Source organism: Saccopteryx leptura, chromosome 7 (assembly GCF_036850995.1).
Source record: "Saccopteryx leptura isolate mSacLep1 chromosome 7, mSacLep1_pri_phased_curated, whole genome shotgun sequence".
Lineage (NCBI taxonomy): Eukaryota > Metazoa > Chordata > Mammalia > Chiroptera > Emballonuridae > Saccopteryx > Saccopteryx leptura.
In genome coordinates this window covers 32,949,767-32,967,886 of record NC_089509.1, presented here as the reverse complement: position 1 = coordinate 32,967,886, position 18,120 = coordinate 32,949,767, and the positions used below count along the sequence as shown (strand labels likewise).

The following is an 18,120-nucleotide window of genomic DNA, read 5'->3' as shown; positions in this document are numbered from 1 at the left end:
GATGGCAGGTGTAAGTAGTGACACCAGGAAATAAAAAAACACATTTGATTTCACTGTCAGCAACAAAATCATGTAGGTTATAATGCTTTTCCAGCAAGGTGGTACAATACAGTCTATACATACCTAAACAATAGCTTATTATTAAAAGCCTCAGCAATTTTTTCATTTTCAGTGGCACTCTGATTTTTAAAGCCCACTGTTTTCATAACTGAATAAAATTCTCTACACCACCTTTTATTTCCTCCCTGTCATTTCCCACAAATCTCCCAAATCATTAGTGCTGTATTTTGAGTATTCTTTCTGTTTTCATGGTAAAGTTTTCTGATGTCTCAATGAAGTTTCCTCTTTAGTGCTTCTTTTCAGTTTTTAATAACAATTTCTGAGGACTCTACTGCACAAAATACAATTCTTTCTAATGTGTCTGCTTTTAAATAAATTTGTCTCCATTAATAGTGGATGAAAAAATACAATAAATTTGGGTCAAAACCTTAATGTTAATGCTCAAAATAATGATTTAGTTCTACAAGAAAACTGTATAACAATTTCAAGATAAAAAATTCTGGAAATCAGGTTTTCAAGCCTTTTTTTATTAGAAAACTTAAATTATTACCCTTTTTAAAAGGGAGTAGTCAATGTCCATTTTTAATTTTCCCAAACAAATAATAATAAAGGATAGCAAACTAGGATAAGAAACACATTAGAAGACAAGCTTTCTACTTCATACAACTTCTAGTTACCTTTTCCTATCCATTCACCTACTTCTGGTCAGCAGCAAGAACAGAAAATCCATTTATTTTTGCCTTTTTGGTTTTTCTAAGATGAGCTTCATTTACCTGAATACAAACAAAAGCTAGGGGAAACAGCTTTTAGATCAGCATAAACCAAGTACACGGCTTATGAGCCAGGACACCCTGCCTTCTATGGCTTATTCTGTAGTTTAAGAGTCCAATAGTTAAATGACCAACTGAAAATTGAACGATAATCAAAAAGACACAGATTGACAACAAATAACGAAAACGCGTGGAATCCCCTCGGTTGTTATTTTTTTCTCTCTAATAGATGATCCCTAGCATTCTGTAAATAAAATAAATACTAAAGAAATGAGAATTTCACAGTGGGGAAAGGAGCATTTCGTATCATAATAAATATTTTGGTACAAATTTTTAAAAATGTAGAAAATGTTAGTACCTCTGGGTACTTTTTTCTAATAAAACCATACCTGCTTCAGAACTTGTTTGATTATAGCTGCTAACAATGCTGTTTGGTATCACTGGAGTGGAGGACGTTGAAATTCTTGACTGAGGATTGTGATGTAATGAATTTCCTAAAGCCATGCCCGACTGACTGAGCATCCCACAGTTCCCACTAGCCTGAATCTGATTTATTAAACCTGCAAGATGGTGGTTGGGGACTGAACTGTTACTGTGAACAAAGTTAGTGTTTGCATTGTGGCAGTGCACGGCTTCCCCTCTTAAAGGTATGTTCTGTGTCAGTGAATTCTGGAGAACACTGGAGTTCATATTGGGATCTGTAAAATGCAGCTGGTTAGCAGAGCAAGGCAAAGCAGTATTTGAGCCCCCACAACCCGGGGTACTATTGCTACTCAAGTGAGAGCTTTGACAACTCATAGACTGTAGTAACTGAGACATTGAACTGATGGGGAAAGAACCCTGACTTTGCTTCCTTAGCAAGTCGGGTCCAGATTTAGGAACTGAAGAACTATCCATTTGAGACTGTCTGAGCAAACTCAAAACTGTGGTAGGTGGCTGTTTCCTTTTCCGCAACGAGTCTTTTTGCTGAGACATCAGCTTATCTCTTAGTGCTGCTCGACCACTTTGCCCTTCACCTGTTGGGAGAAGCATGTTGGCAGTAGGAGGGAACATGGTGTTTAAAGTGCTATGTCCTTCAGTGTTGCCACTGCCAGCAACAGCTCCAGAATTGCTACTGCTGCTACTGTTGTTACTAGCAAGTTTGTTTTGATTTGCTAGCTGTGCTTTGGCTGCTGCTGAGAGTAAACTACTTGCTGGAAAGGAGGCAGCATTGTGCTGGTTCAAGATCTGATTTAAAGGCATTCCCAGCAAACCAGGCTGACTCTTTACAGAACCACTTCCGGCAGTTGCAGTAGGAAAAGCTGCACTGCTTGGGGTATTTAGTACATTACTCATTCCAGCAATTAATGGGTTAGGGATATCCTTGTATTGATGATGTCCATCGGACTTGGTAGAAGGGCTTGATGGCATTGATGGCCTTGGGGACCCTATTGTTGACCTTGGTGACCTGGGTGGAACCTTAATACCACTGCAAGTGGCTTGGGGTCCTAGAGGTGGCATCATGAAATTTCCGTGGTCTGATGATGTGGAAGATGAGCGTGATCTTTGGGGCGATGCCTCAATCCTTCCAATTCCAGCCCCCATCATGTGCACTGGGGATGTCACTGGAGAAGGGGATAGGGAGGTTGAAGCTGAATGCTGCACTCTTTGTACATGACTCCCATGATTCATGTGACCAGGTTTTACGGTTGGCAAAGGGAGATTACTTGGCAAAGGAACGACAGCAGGAGGCATGCTTACATTCATCACAGGTACCTGAGAGTGGACATTTGAATGGAAACCAGCTGGATTAATGATAACAGGGTTCTGATTCACCGGTTTACTAGGAATAGGGTCAAGAATGCCAAGTGGATCTTTCTCAGATGTTAATGGCTTTTTCTGAAGAGCACAAGAAGGTGGAGGAGGGGGTGGTGGGACTTGGGGTGGTTTGTGGTGGAACATTGCTCGTGGTATTTCCATATTAGTTGAAAAATTACACATTGGTTTTTTCATTACTGGACTTTTTGTAGTCAAGGTTGGGGAAAGAGGTATATTAGTCCTTCCAGCCATTGCACATGATAACTGTACAGGAGAACCATGTAGCATTACTGAAGGTGGAGAAAGAGGAGTCCTATTCAGGTGAATAGGACTAGAATTGGGAGCTCCATGAAAACCAGGATTATTTCTTGTGAAAACATCAGGGCTTCCAAGTGGGTCAGTCCTCGGAGAAACTGAGCCATCACCATAAATCTGGGATCCTGACGACGCCGGGCTGGGCAGGCCTCCATGGCTGCCACGGAATGGAGATTTCTGTCCGTGCTCACTGCTGCCCAATCTCTGCCGGGGGTAGACGGGGTGGAGTTCTTGCTGCTGGCTTCCAGGCAGTTCTTGTACATACAGCCTTCCCATGGCATTTGATGATCCAATCATTAACTTGAAAGGATTCTTACATTCAGGCATTACAGAATTTGTAATTCCTTCATGAGACTTATTTCTTATGGATCTTGGAGTTGCTGCCCTTGAAGGTACTACTGGAGTTGCATCTGATGTGAAAGAGAAAAAAAAAATCTGTTAAGTAGTCTTAATTCTTTTGTATTGGGGGTAGGGTGGGGAGGGAAGGAAAGAGGGTAATGAGGAAGGGAAGGCATCTGGAAATAGAAATTTGCAAATAGAAACTGTTCTCTCTGCAACTAGAAATTCTGTACTCTACATTAGATTTTGATTAGAAAATGCACATTATTCTCCCTTAGTTGGTCAAAGGTACTCCATTAACGGCGCATTATGCTTGTCTGCCTCTTATCTGTTGAGAAGGGATGAAAAGCTGATACAGTTCGTAGTGACATTAGCCATCCTAATAATATGCGAAATCAAGATTGACAGCCGAGATGGAAATGATGACGTTACTATCATGTTGGGTTTCAATTTTTAGGAACACAGTTACAATAGAAAATTATTATCTGTGTGGCATATTTTCTTGGGTGATTTAAACGAATTGCCATTTTCACCAGAAAAAGCTGTTATCCTGTAAATGTTTTCATTACCTTGCTGCAACCTCCTCAGGACAGCCAGAGAAATGCTTCCTTATCCCAACATTTTCACGGCGAGAGTAAAAGGGTCTTAATTTTTGTGAATTAAGTGAATGGATTCAGAATCTTTTATCAGGGGAGTGATAACTGCAGTAAATGCAGTGAAGCTGCAATCCTGTCTAGCTTCCCAGCAAGCCTGCGACACTGCCATTCTTTGATGTTAATCAGTCATTACTGTAAAAACAGCTTTAGTCAGTCAGCTTCGGTGAAAGACTGCCATTCTAATTCTTTCATTAGGATAGAATTCCTATGCAAAATTCAGTCAGAGTGCTAAACCTTCCGTACTGGGGTCCAAATGAGAATTCTTTTACAGACTGCATTGCACCCTCACTGGCTTTTTGGAATCCCTCCAGTTCCTCTGGAGATCAGACAGAATACAGGCACATGTGACAGAACTTTCACTCTCTTTTGTCAGAATTCTAGGTTTAAGCTTTTAAGCCCTTAAGGATGTTTAACTATTTTATAAAGTTATACTTTCAAAAACAGGGATAGCAAACAAAATTAATTTTATATGCCAAGTCCTATCAACCGGTGGTGGCTGCTTAGAGAGCCGTGATGAAAAGGATGCTGGGATTTGCTGGGTCTGTGAAAAAATGCCATGGAGTCTATTACACACAGGAGACAAGACTGGTATCATTCGTACTATAACTGGCCATCCTTATTCCTTATTACAACCTATTGGCAAGTATAGCTGGGTTCATTTGCAGTCAGAAGTACATTCACTTAAATGTAAAACTGCACATTTAAGATAAATATACCTCTCCTACCTGCTAGGTAGTATACAGATCAAATTGTACAATCATTTCTAAGACAGTGGTTCTCAATTTGAGGTACACAGAAGTCTAGGTAGGGTGCATTCAAGAAATAAGAGAATATAGTGAACATATACTTTTCTTTGGAAATGTAAGCTTTCTGTTTCTAGCATGGTGAAGATTCTTGATAGAATGATTTCTGGATATAATATGTGAAAAGTTGAGAATCAATGAAGTTTAAGCAGTTAAACTCAACTGAACTTATTTTCTTGTTAAAAAAGATTTTTAAAGTCTGTAATAAAAAATAACACATGAAAAATAGCTGGGGTGCTCTATGTGGCAAACAGTGTGAACAAAACTGTTGCCTGTATTGACTTTATTACAGGATTGACTCTGCTAACAACATTAAAGCCTTGTGTCTTTTCTTGGGTACTTATATAATTATTTATAGTTAAATGACTAAAAATGTAGTCACTGGCATTTTTTATATTCAACAGAAATTAGAAAAAAACTGTGTTTTAAAAGGATTTCTTACATACCTGGGTAAAAAATACCATCTTTAAAATAACAGGAGTACTAAATAAACAAAAGTCATGCTGCTATTGTTACACTTAGAAAATAAAGTATTATAAAAGTTGGCAAATATACTTTAAAAAAAATTGATTTCAGAGAGAGAAAGAGAGAGAGAGAGAGAGAGACAGACAGACAGAAACATTGATCTGTTCCTGTATGTGCTTTCACCAGGGATGAAACACACGACCTCTAAGTTAGGGACAATGCTCTCAACAACTGAGTTATCTGGCCAGGGCAAAAGTTAGCAAATATAAATGCTAAGTAACCATCAAGGGCTTTTATGAAGACCTTTCAAAGATTAAGCAGAAACTAAATATATGTTTAATGTATGTTAGAGGTGAAAACTACTATATGAGTCTTCTTAACATTTAAGCATTTAAAGCTCCACCTTATAACACAGTTTATAATTACAAAATTGAAATAAATGCTGTGTGAAGTTAGTAAAATAGCAATCCAATAAAATATACCATTTTATAGGAGGATAAAGATATATACCTCTTATAACTGTACCAGTTTACCTTTATGTTCAATAATAAAACTTGTATATATAGGGAATGACAAAGGATCAAATCTAAGACTCTGTTAAGGTCATTAAAAAGTCAATAAGGATGACTTTGTAGGAAGAGGTAAAACTGTTTGATATAATATAATATAAAAACAGCAACAGCTATGAATAGGTGCAAAAATGAAAAACATAGTTATATTAAGATGGTAAAATATGGGGGTAAATGTTAAATAATTTATTACTATTAAATGTCTTTAAACTATTGCAATATCTTTTAACTTAAAAAATGTAGCTCATCAAAGGTAAAAGAAAAATCCCTTAAAAGATTTTGTTTCTTACATACCTTAGTGGAGCAATTTTTTCCTGATATTCCTGTTAAAGTTTAAAGGTTACAGGGTTATTGGAAAGGAGCTGACTGCTAATAGCTGCTAAATTTGACTCTCCCTAGCCTCTTCACATGAGTTCTAAGTTTAAGTCTTTAATGTATGATGTCACAACTGCTTCTTTTTGTATGCAAGTCCATAATTTTTTATCCCAATTTACCGACACAGGCTTAATATTCCCCCCAGGTCAGACTAGTTTCCACATTATCTCTTCTACTCATTCTGGGCAAGAATTTTTTCACTTCCTTCATATGTCTAAATGTTACCATTTTCCAGCCTGGTTCAAATCTGAGTTCTGCTATAGAGCTTTCTCTGATCACTACAGGTTACACTCAACATCTCCATTTTTTAAGAGCTCTACAGAACAATATTACTTACCTTTTATAAACAAATGCTTTGGCACTTAACCATATTTTCAAGTATTAAAACTGTAATTGTAATATTTTAGAGGGAGTTAATATTCTAGTCCTTACAAAAAATGTTCCTCAGTCTCAAAATACAAAATATGATTCTACAGATTACATATTCATCATAAAGGGGAAGGATACCCTAACAATGGAGTAATCAGACGGACAGAACTATAACCAAGCAAACTTAAAGTCATCAATATGGAATACACTGACATTATGTGCCTGCTGATGAGGACATAACATCACCTATGTAGTATTCCTAGTAAAAAGTATTTAACCTGAATATAAATGTGAGAAAATAATCAGGCATATCCAACTTGAAGAACTTCCTATAACACTGATCTGGATTCTTCAAAAATGTTAATACAATGAGAAATGAAAAAGACTGGGGAATTGCTGTAGATGAAAGAAATGGAACAACTAACTGCAGATCTTTGTGCAATCTTTGATTGCATCCTGGATTAAACAAAAATGGAATTAAAATAAGAGATTATTAGGACAACTAGAGAAATATGAATATAGATGATGTATCTAACATTATATCAGTGTTAAATTTCCTGAATGTGATAATTAGATTTTGGTTTATGAAGAGAATGCCCCTGTGTGTTGAGCTATTTAGGGGTCAACTTTTATAACATCTGCAGTATCCACAAAAAATTTTTAATTGGAGGATCTAGAAGAAAATATGTGGTACTCAAGGAACTGTTCATGTAATTTTTATGCATCTTTAAAAAATTTTAAAAAAAATGGAAGCATGCATGCATACATATAGGTGTGTTGGGGGAGGTATAAAAAGCTCCCAACAAGGTAAGAGCTGTTAGTAGGGGCTCAAAAAATAGTTATTAAATGATAGAAAAAACAACACTACCAGTCCTTGAAAATATTGCTAGTTGATACCACATGATCCAATACATGATCCAATATGTAGCCTTTGAAAAAGGCTACATCTGTTTCCTAAAAATCTGTGGGACTTTCTCTTTTGTTAGCTCAGCAACGTACCTGCATTACATTTATTTATATATCCTAATCTTAATTAGTGTTTAGTCTAATTGTTTAACTGGATAGGAAATTTTGGGAGACAATTTCATGTGAGTTTTTCAGAATGCATTTGCTATTTGTAATAAGATAATGAAATGTTTTAAAAGCATTGCGCATGTTTGAAAAGTGGACTTGGAAAATGCCTGGCAAAGTGATTTCTTGCTACTCCTCTAGGAGGGGAGTGGGGGAAGAAGATTCTTGAACCCTTCTCCACATTACATACTTGTTCCTCCTCCAGGACTGGTAAGCACCAGAGAAGGATGTGGGGCTTCCATGCTTTTATGAAGTGTGGCCACGGCAATAATTTTTCGTTTATGTATGCATAGCTTTGTGACATCTTCATCTGCTTTAACATCTTCTGCAGTTCTTTGTTTCACAGCAGCTCCAGGATCAAAGTTAAACACCTGGAAAAAGGACAGCCTTTGTTTAGAGTATGACATAAAAGCATTAAATAAAAAAATCCTTTGTTAAAAAAATTCCTTTAAATAGAGTAAACCATAAATCTGAATAAAACTTTCTCAAGTTTTTAAATTTAAGAAAAGCAACTTTCTATAACTTAATAAATACTTCTGCTCAACTCATGGTTTTTAGTGGCACAGTAAATAATGAAAATTATCCTAATACTAAGATAGCCAAAAAAATATATATGCAAAGGCATATTGTTTGATATGTTCCCAATTATAGATATTTCCTGATGTTATAACAGTATAAAAAATAGATAAAGTTCAATTAAAAAACCCAAAGGCTGACATTCTGCTAACATTTTCTTTGGCTTTATTCTAATACTGTATTAATATTACTTTTTCACCTATTTAAAAAATGTGTCTATTAAAAAAATACATTGTATACAGGCAGTCCCTGGGTTACAAACAAGATAGGTTCTGTAGGTTTGAAAGTGTTTAGGTATATATTCACAAAAAGGTAAAAATAAATACTAAGTTAAGACAAACATTTAAGTTGCATTTAATAGATAAATAAATGTCCCTGTTCCAACTTACATACAAATTCAACTTAAGAGCAAACTTACAGAACCCATGTTATTCATAACCCAGGGGCTGCCTATATATACTTATGAGATGTTTCAAATGCTTTTTATTCACTTTTTTGGAATGAGGTGACACACAAATAAAAAGAAAAAAGGTGTCTATTAATCCTAGTGCTACAATTAGCACTATATCAGTTGCTCAGAGAACAATGACCTATTTCTATGGTAAATAATGTTTTATTATTTAAAACAATTTTTACTTTCTACCTGTCAAAGGGGTAGTTTCACATTTTGTCTAGGAAGGTTCAGTTTTGTGATTTTAGAAACACTGGTGGTGGCAGATTTATCAACACCAGTGCTAAAAATAACACCATAGATCGAGCTGTTTTCATAGGGAAAGAAAATATTGCACTATTAAATGGTGAACATAGGTATAGCTCTAATAAAATGTGCAAAGGAGGTTTTAATAAAATATTTAATATGAATATGTTTGTCACCTTTGAAAATGACTCGGATTTGAACCACTTTCCACAATCATTAAGCATCCCAAAATGCATGCAGAAGATAACTAATCAGATAGTCTTTAAAATGCTCACGTGATTGGAGAAGTAATACAAAAATGAAATGCTAAATGAGAAGAGCAAATATACAAAACGTTTAAGGAAAACAACTGCTGATAGAGCTGCTGTGGAACGGTTACCTTGGGGAGAATCAGAGGACACTCCAGGCCGCACTTGCATGTTCCGTCAGTAAGCAGGTATGTTTTCACCTGCTCCAAGCAAGATAACAAAGACCCACTGGGACTGTAAAATAGTTTTAAAAAAACATCAAGAAATAATTCTGACTGCACATATACATGAAAAAAGGCATAATTTATATCCTTTCTGTCCTTCACAGGATAATATTTTCCTACTAAAGAAAAGCATTTTCTTTGTCAGTATTATGTTAGCTACTAAATTATAGCCTTTTAGCAGTATCGCTCTTTCTTTTGAACCAAATATTTTTCAGAAAAATACAGACCTTCATAGAAAATTAAATAAACGTATTTTGAAAACCAAGAGAGGACAAAAATGGGGAAAATGCTATTCTTAAGAAAGGACATCAGAAACAGACAAGAAAGGAACAAGACAACTACATGAAAGTAGTCATTATCATTTTAAACCAGAGGATCTACTTTTAAAGCTGTTTGAGGAAAAACTAAAATTTAGGAACACAATGGAGGTCAAACCAGAAAGTCGGTAAATGTAGCAAGTTCTTTCCTTTAATCTTGGGAGTCTAGAACCAAGTAGTCACTATGTAAAAATAGGTTCCTTTTTTCTCTCTCTCATCCATGTGTTTCTTTGAAGGTAGCTCTGTGTGGCTCAATTCAAACTGCACTGTAGAGCCACACAGTACTGCAAGCAGAGAGAGCCAAGCAGATCTGACAAAGGATGAGGGACTCTTGAGGAAACAGGGTTTTAGGTGGCACAGAGCTGCCCTGCAGGTCTTCTGGCTGGTAAATGGTAAGTGTTCTCAATGTTATTACTTTGTTTTTATTTTTAAATTTTCTTTGATTTTTATTTATAATGAGGGTTAGTGTAAAATACACAATTTACATTATCAGACTTTTATTATTAAAATATCGATTTTGCAACCTTGAAAATTATTATATACTTTTCATTCAAGAATATCTTTTGACTCTTTACCAAAACCTTCACTTTACCCTTATGATCAGATGTCGATTTGATCGGAAATCATACAAAGCATTACACTACTAGGGATAGACTATTCCGCTTCTACAAAAACACAGGTAGTAGTTTTGCATCTATACATGAACAAGCTTTAAAATGTAATCCATATTTACTTATGGACAACCATATAAGTAAGTCACATATACATATAGAAAATCTCAATTAAAATCCCCAACTTTTGTTAAGTCACTCATTTATATATTCAGGCTAACAAATATTTTTCAAATGATGTGTAAAAAATAATACTATAATTCCCATATTACTGACTTGAGTTCCACACCAGTGCTAAGGACCAGATGTTTTGGGAGGTCTGCTAATTTAAGTAAAACAAGATCATCAAAGAGTTATCATGTGAAAAGTTTATGAGTTTTGTGGCAAGAAATTGCCTAACATTTCACACTTAAAGAAAGTACACAGACTGAATCCTAGAGGAATTGATTGTAAAGTTAAACCTGAAGACATGAGTTCCTGAATTCTATTAGAGTACTCTAGACACGTTAAAAACACTTCCTCTCAATTGGTCAGCTGGGTTCTTTCCTTCAGTTGTACCTCTTTAATTAACTTTTGGGAGTAATAATTAATGTAAAAAATAGTTACAAGCCGTACGGCTTAGATAAAGCTTCGAAGATTGGGAGCAGGTGGGAAATTTAATGTGCAGCTCCAGTGCCTCCCCGAGGCAGGAACAGCTGGAGAAAAACCCAAACGTTACCTTGAGAGGAGCTACAGAGGGAGGGCTGGGTATGTGTTCCCGCAGTAATTTAACTGTTACATACAAACAAAGCAAACCCATATTGGCTTAATTTTAAGACACTCTTATTGAAGGAGTTTTATCTTATCTGGCAAAGTTAGTTTTCAAAGTAATTCTTAGTGTACAGACTTGGGATTTGGAGAACTCACGCTAACCCCACTAGCAGTGAAGTATACTTCTACTTAGAAAATTGTGAACAAGATAACTGACAGATTCCCAGACTTAACTTGGTTTAATTTCTTTTTCAGCCATCTGAAAAACTGATTCATCTTTCATAGGAATGAAGTAAAAAATTAGATTATCAATATCTTAGAGTCATTTGCTCTAAGATGAATACATATTTGCTCTTTAGAGATTAGAACAATAACACTGATATCTTGCTATATTATATTAATAACAAATTATTTGTGGCAGTTTGTTAACAGCAGAGGCAATAGAAACCCTTTGAGAAAGTTACCCCTCGTGTCCATTTTATCACCACGGGACAAGCTCCACATTCCCTGTTTTCTTATTCCTTCACTCTAGTTAATACTGAGCATATCTTTAACATCCCAGAAACAAAAGAGTTGCATTTGGTAATGAAATTTAGCTCAAAAAACACCTTACATAAAACAAACCCAGGCCTGACCAGGCGGTGGCGCAGTGGATAGAGCATTGGACTGGGATGCGGAAGACCCAGGTTCGAGACCCCCAGGTAGCCAGCTTGAGCGCGGGCTCATCTGGTTTGAGCAAAAGCCCACCAGCTTGAACCAAAGGTCGTTGGCTCCAGCAAGGGGTTACTCGGTCTGCTGAAGGCCTGCGGTCAAGGCACATATGAGAAAGCAATTAATGAACATCTAAGGCAGGGGTCCCCAAACTTTTTACACAGGGGGCCAGTTCACTGTCCCTCAGACCATTGGAGGGCCGGACTATAAAAAAAACTATGAACAAATCCCTATGCACACTGCACATATCTTATTTTAAAGTAAAAAAAAACAAAACGGGAACAAATACAATATTTAAAATAAAGAACAAGTAAATTTAAATCAACAAACTGACCAGTATTTAAATGGGAACTATGCTCCTCTCACTGACCACCAATGAAAGAGGTGCCCCTTCCAGAAGTGCGGTGGGGGCCGGATAAATGGCCTCAGGGGGCCACATGTGGCCCGTGGGCTGTAGTTTGGGGACCCCTGATCTAAGGTGTTGCAACGCGCAACGAAAAACTAATGATTGATGCTTCTCATCTCTCTCCGTTCCTGTCTGTCTGTCCCTGTCTATCCCTCTCTCTGTCCCTGTAAAAATAAATTAATTAATTAATTAAAAAAACCAAAAAACAAAAAACAAACCCAGGACAGACTCTGAACTGAATTTTGAGTTGTTAAGGCATGAAATCATTTATGTTTATATAACAGCCCCATTCATGTTAATACATCTTTGTATAATTGGAGAATTCTGTTGAAGGAGAGACACAAATAACTGCATTGAATGTAATAGCATTAACATAATGATGCAGAAAAGAGTTCTAAGTCTATTGCTAATAATTTTTTATTATATCACAAAGAATGATTTATGGTATCCTAACTTTTCATATACTACTGATAAACTACTAAGTATGGACTTAGGTGTCAATTATTTAATTATAAGATTGAAACTTCTTGCCAACAGTTTATTCCATTCAACTTGTTCTATAAGACATATTTGTCTTCAAAATTTAAAAGAGCAGGCATTTGCATCTTTTGAATGATTTTTATGTGAGAGATAAAGAGCCATCTCCATCATGACATTTTTTTTTTACTATAGTACGCAAGGTTACAGATTAAAAACTGTGCAGAAAAACCAGGGAAATTATATCTAATATCAGGCATTAGGAAGACATAGTTAAAACTGCCTATAGAGAAAGACACTCAACCTTACATCAGGAAAACTCAGCGGAAGCACTATGAAAGGTAGAATAATATTGTCAAGAGACATTGGGTCTACTTCCAATATTTCACATTCTCTTGAGAATGTGGTAATGATGCCTATGTTTCTTTTAGAAATCTTCATATTTTAATTTATTCATGTTACAGAGATAAGGAGAACACATTATGTAAACAAAAGTAATGAATAAAAAAATCTCTCTTGTAACCTAAAGCAATTTACATTGCCAAGTAGTACAGAATAAAAGTGCTTGAATATTTCTAGCACAAAGATCCTTTATTGAAATTTATTTGAGGTGCTGTCAGTCACAATATTTTGCTCCCTCAGAGGAACAAACTCTACCTGCTTAATTTTGTGCCTGTAAACTTGGAGGTAACACAAATAATAATAAGGGCTCACCTGACATAAAGCACTCCATTCTGATCCACACGGCGCTGCCAACCCACAGGAACTTGAATAGCTGGAAGACCTCCGTCCTTGTCCCCTCCGTCACACTCCTTGCCTCCATTCATTTTCTGTGTCTGCTTGGGACTCTCCAAAGATATCAGCAATAAGATGATATCCTTATATTACAGGACATGTTGGCCTTCAGAAATGGCCGATGCAGCATAGCTGTTCCCAGACTGTACAAAATGCACTGGGTGCTTCGGCTCAGTTCGGAACCAAGTCTGTGAAATCTGCCATTGTGGAGAAAATCAGTTTCCCATTATAACCTAGATTAAATAACCAATATTTAATTCCTAACAATGGTCTACATGGGTAAAAAGGAGTGCTTCTGACTAAGAAAAATCATATTCGCCAATGCTGGTACCTGTCTGAAGTGAAGGAGGGTAGGAGTGTAAAGTTTTTAGTTCAACATTTTGTCTTGAACCTTGATGTTGGACTAAAATAATCTCTACTGTTTAGAAACTGGTTTAATTTTTACAGTGTGAGTCGGTTAATATTTCCAGGTACTACCCGCCTTTATAGGCCACATTCTTTAAACTTTCTCTTCATCTTCCAATCTGAATCCAAGATGTTGCAGGTGGGTTCATCTGGTGTTTTCATGTCTTCAAAATTCCAATAATGTAGCCTGAAACACATATACAAATGTAAACTGTATATTCAATGTTGAAAAACTGAGAACCTGCACACTTTTAAAAACACAATAAACTGTTAAGTATACCAACCACTTTATATCCTCTGCCATCAAAATCACAGATTCAACTTTTCTTCTTCTAACAATCCACTTAAGTCAATTTACTTGCTCCTCACCACATCCAGTTTTCTTTCCTTTTTTGTCTTTTTAAGATTTTATTTATTGATTTTTAAAGAGAGGAGAGAGAAAGAAAGGTGGGGGAAGAGCAGGAAGCATCAACTCGTAGTAGCTTCTTCTTGTATGAACCTTGTATGTTCACACCTGGGATTTTGAACAAGCGACCTCAGCATTCCAGGTCAAATGCTTTATCCACTGTGCCACCACAAGTCAGGCTCAGCTTTCTAATTACAAGAGATCAACCCATAATTATGACATTACACACACACACACACACACATATGCATGCACACACACACACACCATCCTTCTAATTCACAGTTAAAATATATGTTTCAAAACGTCTTATAACCTAACAACTGAAAAGTTATGTGTTAGTCCAATCACATTTGGTCTTATCTTAATTCCACATACCTCTATGACTTACTTTTCTAATCATCATATTGGTCTAAAGAAGAAGCAGTTTTTTTTTTAAGAAAAAAATTGAAAAGAAATAAACTTAAACTTATACATTTTCAAATATCAGAGGTTTCCCCCCAAATGTTCTTGAATACAAGAGTGGAAGTTGCTCGATAGTTAAGATTTACAAGCTCCCTTCTCTCACAGGGTACTCTCTTAATTCCTTTACTGAGTCACAAGGTACTGTTTGGGAAGGACATATTGGCTTGAACCAGCAGGAATCACTGCTAGTATAGAATGCTAGTATGAGGTCATCTTAAAGGAACTGTTAAATAGAAGAGGATGGCAAATCAAATTTTAAAAAGATTTAATGCATAATCCTTGCAGAGAATGTATGTCATAATTGCTTGTGGTAAACAAGAGTTTATTTTAATTAGAAAATTGACCTTTTTTTTTTTTTTGAGAGAGAGGCAGGAAAATCAAGATGCTCCTGTACGTACTGATGGGGGAATTGAACCGGCAACCTTTGTGCTCCGGAACAACGCTCCAACTCACCAAGCTATCTGGCCAGGACTTAATTTTCATTGATTTTTAGAGAGACAGAGAGAGGAAGGGAGAGCGAGGGGAGGGGGAAGGGAAGCATTCATTTGTGTTCCACTCAGTCGTGCATTCTTTGGTTGCTTCCTGGGGATTGAGTCTGCCACCTTGTCATTTTGGGATGATACTCTTAACCAACTGAGCTAACCAGCCAGGGCCAGAAAATTGACTTTTTACCATCAATTTAATATATAGTGCATGATTACATTGTGGGACTCATGAAACTCCACTAAAAAAAAGAATAAAAAATATTCTAGCATTATATGAGAGGGATTTGTGATAAAAAATTCCAGTGATGGCATCATCCACAGATTCAAAATGTGTCATATCTCAAATAATTTAATGGAAGCGAGGCAATATGCCTTGGAAAACTGTATTCAATGACTTAAGATTCATATGAAAATACCAAAACTGTTTCAAAAAATTTAAATAAAAAGTTAATAGATAATGTTTAAATATACATGCAACAATTAACAAATTAAACAGTTTAAATAGACACATAACTACTTAATTTATATTACTAAAAGCCTACATATTTAAGTTAAACCCAAACCTTCTTTTGGATCTCTTCACTGGGAAAGCAGGAAAAAGCGTTATATTAAAGGCAACACGTATTTAGGCATATGCCTTATTTGCAGGCTCAGGTCTGAGATAGATAAAGATGTAATGAAGCATATAGACATTTGGATAAAAGTTGGGAGCCATGGGTATTGGTGTGGGAGATACTGGCAAGGAAATGGGAGAAGTAGCAAATAGTTATTGGGAAAAATGTAGGGCATAAAGAAAAGTGCCAAACAGTAACATTCCTAAGCAGGGTGTCTCAAGCAGACAGTTTGTATTGTTGGGCCAATTCCACTGTGTCTGTGCTTCTCACTTGCAGGCATAGCATCCTATTTCTGTCTTCCATTCACTGTATTTTTAACCATGACCCCTTCTAATCACGTATGTGCTTATTCATATTTTACTCAACAGTTAGTGAGCAGCAACTACGTACTTGTTACTATGCTATGTGCTGTAGTACAAAGATGGTAAGACACCACTTTATCCAAAGCCCATTGTAATGCTTGGCACTAAAAAGCTGCTCAGTGTGGAAGAACATGAGGGAAAGTGGGATGGAGGGAGGATGAAAAAGAATGGAGAGAGCAAAGGAGCTCAATCCCTCTTTCTCAAGGAGTTCCCGGCCTAGTGGAGTACCCAGCACTGGTGAAAAATGTGAGAGAGAGAGAGACAGGGACATCAATCTGTTCCTGTATGAGCTATCCTGGACTGCTAGTTCTGTCAACTAGCAGCAAACTCTGATTACTGGACCTGGCTCATGACTTTTAAAAAATTTTAAATTTTAATTGATTTTAGTGAAAAAGGAAAGGAGAGAGAGAGAGAGAGAGGGGCAGGAACACTGATCTGTTCCTGTATGTGCTCTGACAGGGGAACACACCAGCAAGCTCTGGGCTTCAGGACAATGCTCTAACCAACTGAGCTATCAGGCCAGGGCTGAATGAACCTTTAAAAAAATTTTTTTTACAGCCCTTTTTCATGCTCATTTTATTACCTTGCTTTTCCTGAAGAAATCTCTCTAGTGGTCTCTGATCATTAGATGGCCCTGCTCTCATTTTCTCTACTTTTGAGTTTTCTGACCATTTGATGCCTTTTTTTTTTTTGGTATGCATGTGACTCCAACTTCCCCGAGACCAGCTGGCTGGCTCCACTAAGTAATTTGTGGATCTGCCAAATAATAACACTGGAGTGATTCCTGCTGTCTCCCTCATAATTCAGCAATCAAAATACAAATATCTGATGGCTGGGTGTTGTGTACACTAGAATTCTCAAATCATGGCCCTGAGACAAGCATCATTATCATCAGTGACTTCGGGAACTTGTCAGAAGTGCAAATTCATAGGCCTGACCCCAGAGTTACTGAATTAGAAACTCTGAGGGGCACTCGTCTTTTTTGAACAAGCCCTCTGAGTGATGCTGACACATGCTAAAGTTTGAAACTCAGGGCTTAGAATAATGCCCTTGCCTCCCTTCCCAAGATATGGCTGGTTTTACATCTCTACGCCTCTCAGGCAGCCAGCTCTTGAGTTCTTTTAGACTGTGGAAGGCTCATCTTTTTTTTTTTTTTTTTGCAGATTCTTCTGCCTCCTAGAAGCAGCTCCATTGTAAGGGCCTTAGGAAGCCTTTATAGAGCATAGGTCCAGTGAATATGTAGCTACTTTTTATTCACTATAAGTGGCACTAATTTTCTCAACATTCATTTTGTGAATTTGGAAAATAAAGAGAAGTTTGAAAATTAAAATAACAACTGTAATCTTACTGTTAAATAATAACCATTGCAAACATATGCACATTCTTTCACAATCATTGTTTTTAGAAAATCTTAAAAACACAAATAAAAATGATTAACATAATAAATTTGAACTACCATTCCATCTAAGTTCATAATGTAAGCATTTTGTCTGTTATGCTTTTTTTTAAAATTAAAGACTTAGAAAACATTATAGATAAAGTGAAATGCTATCCCTCACCTCCACCCCATTTCCCTCTTCAGTTCCATTATCCTCCCTCCCACCTTAAAGGCAAAACACCACCATGATTCTGGTCTGTATCCTTCCAGGTTATGTGTTCACATGTTCCTACGTTCCTTATATGTGTATATGTAAACAGTATTTGGTATTGTTATGTTTTAAATTTTTACATGAATGTTACTATACATATACAGAGTGGGGGGAAAAGGTTTACAGTGTATGTAAAACAATTTATTCTTCTGTTATTATTTATTAATTATTGTATTATTTTTCCATATACACAACTGAAAACCTACTTTTGCCCCACCTTGTATATGGTTCTGCAACTTGCTTTATAAAATTCAACATTGTTTTGAGAGCTATCTGTTGAGATCTATCTATCTATCTCTTATAGATATATTGATCCAATTAATTAATATTTAA

The 18,120-nt window shown here is 36.4% G+C and overlaps 1 protein-coding gene across 14 annotated transcripts in view; it reads right to left on the bottom strand.

The window, feature by feature from the left end:
* Window positions 1-18,120, bottom strand: part of MBD5 (methyl-CpG binding domain protein 5) — a 512,364-nt gene that overhangs the window by 55,334 nt on the left and 438,910 nt on the right. For 13 of the 14 annotated variants that reach the window (XM_066346280.1, XM_066346282.1, XM_066346272.1 and 10 more), the window contains 4 exons: window positions 13,321-13,993; window positions 9,242-9,344; window positions 7,780-7,960; window positions 1,220-3,352 (listed from right to left, as the gene is read on the bottom strand). In XM_066346280.1, the coding sequence (XP_066202377.1) occupies window positions 1,220-3,352; window positions 7,780-7,960; window positions 9,242-9,344; window positions 13,321-13,433 (2,530 nt within the window). In that variant the 5' untranslated portion in view covers window positions 13,434-13,993. The remainder of the gene's footprint in view (window positions 1-1,219; window positions 3,353-7,779; window positions 7,961-9,241; window positions 9,345-13,320; window positions 13,994-18,120) is intronic. The other variant, XM_066346271.1, reaches the window with a different exon arrangement.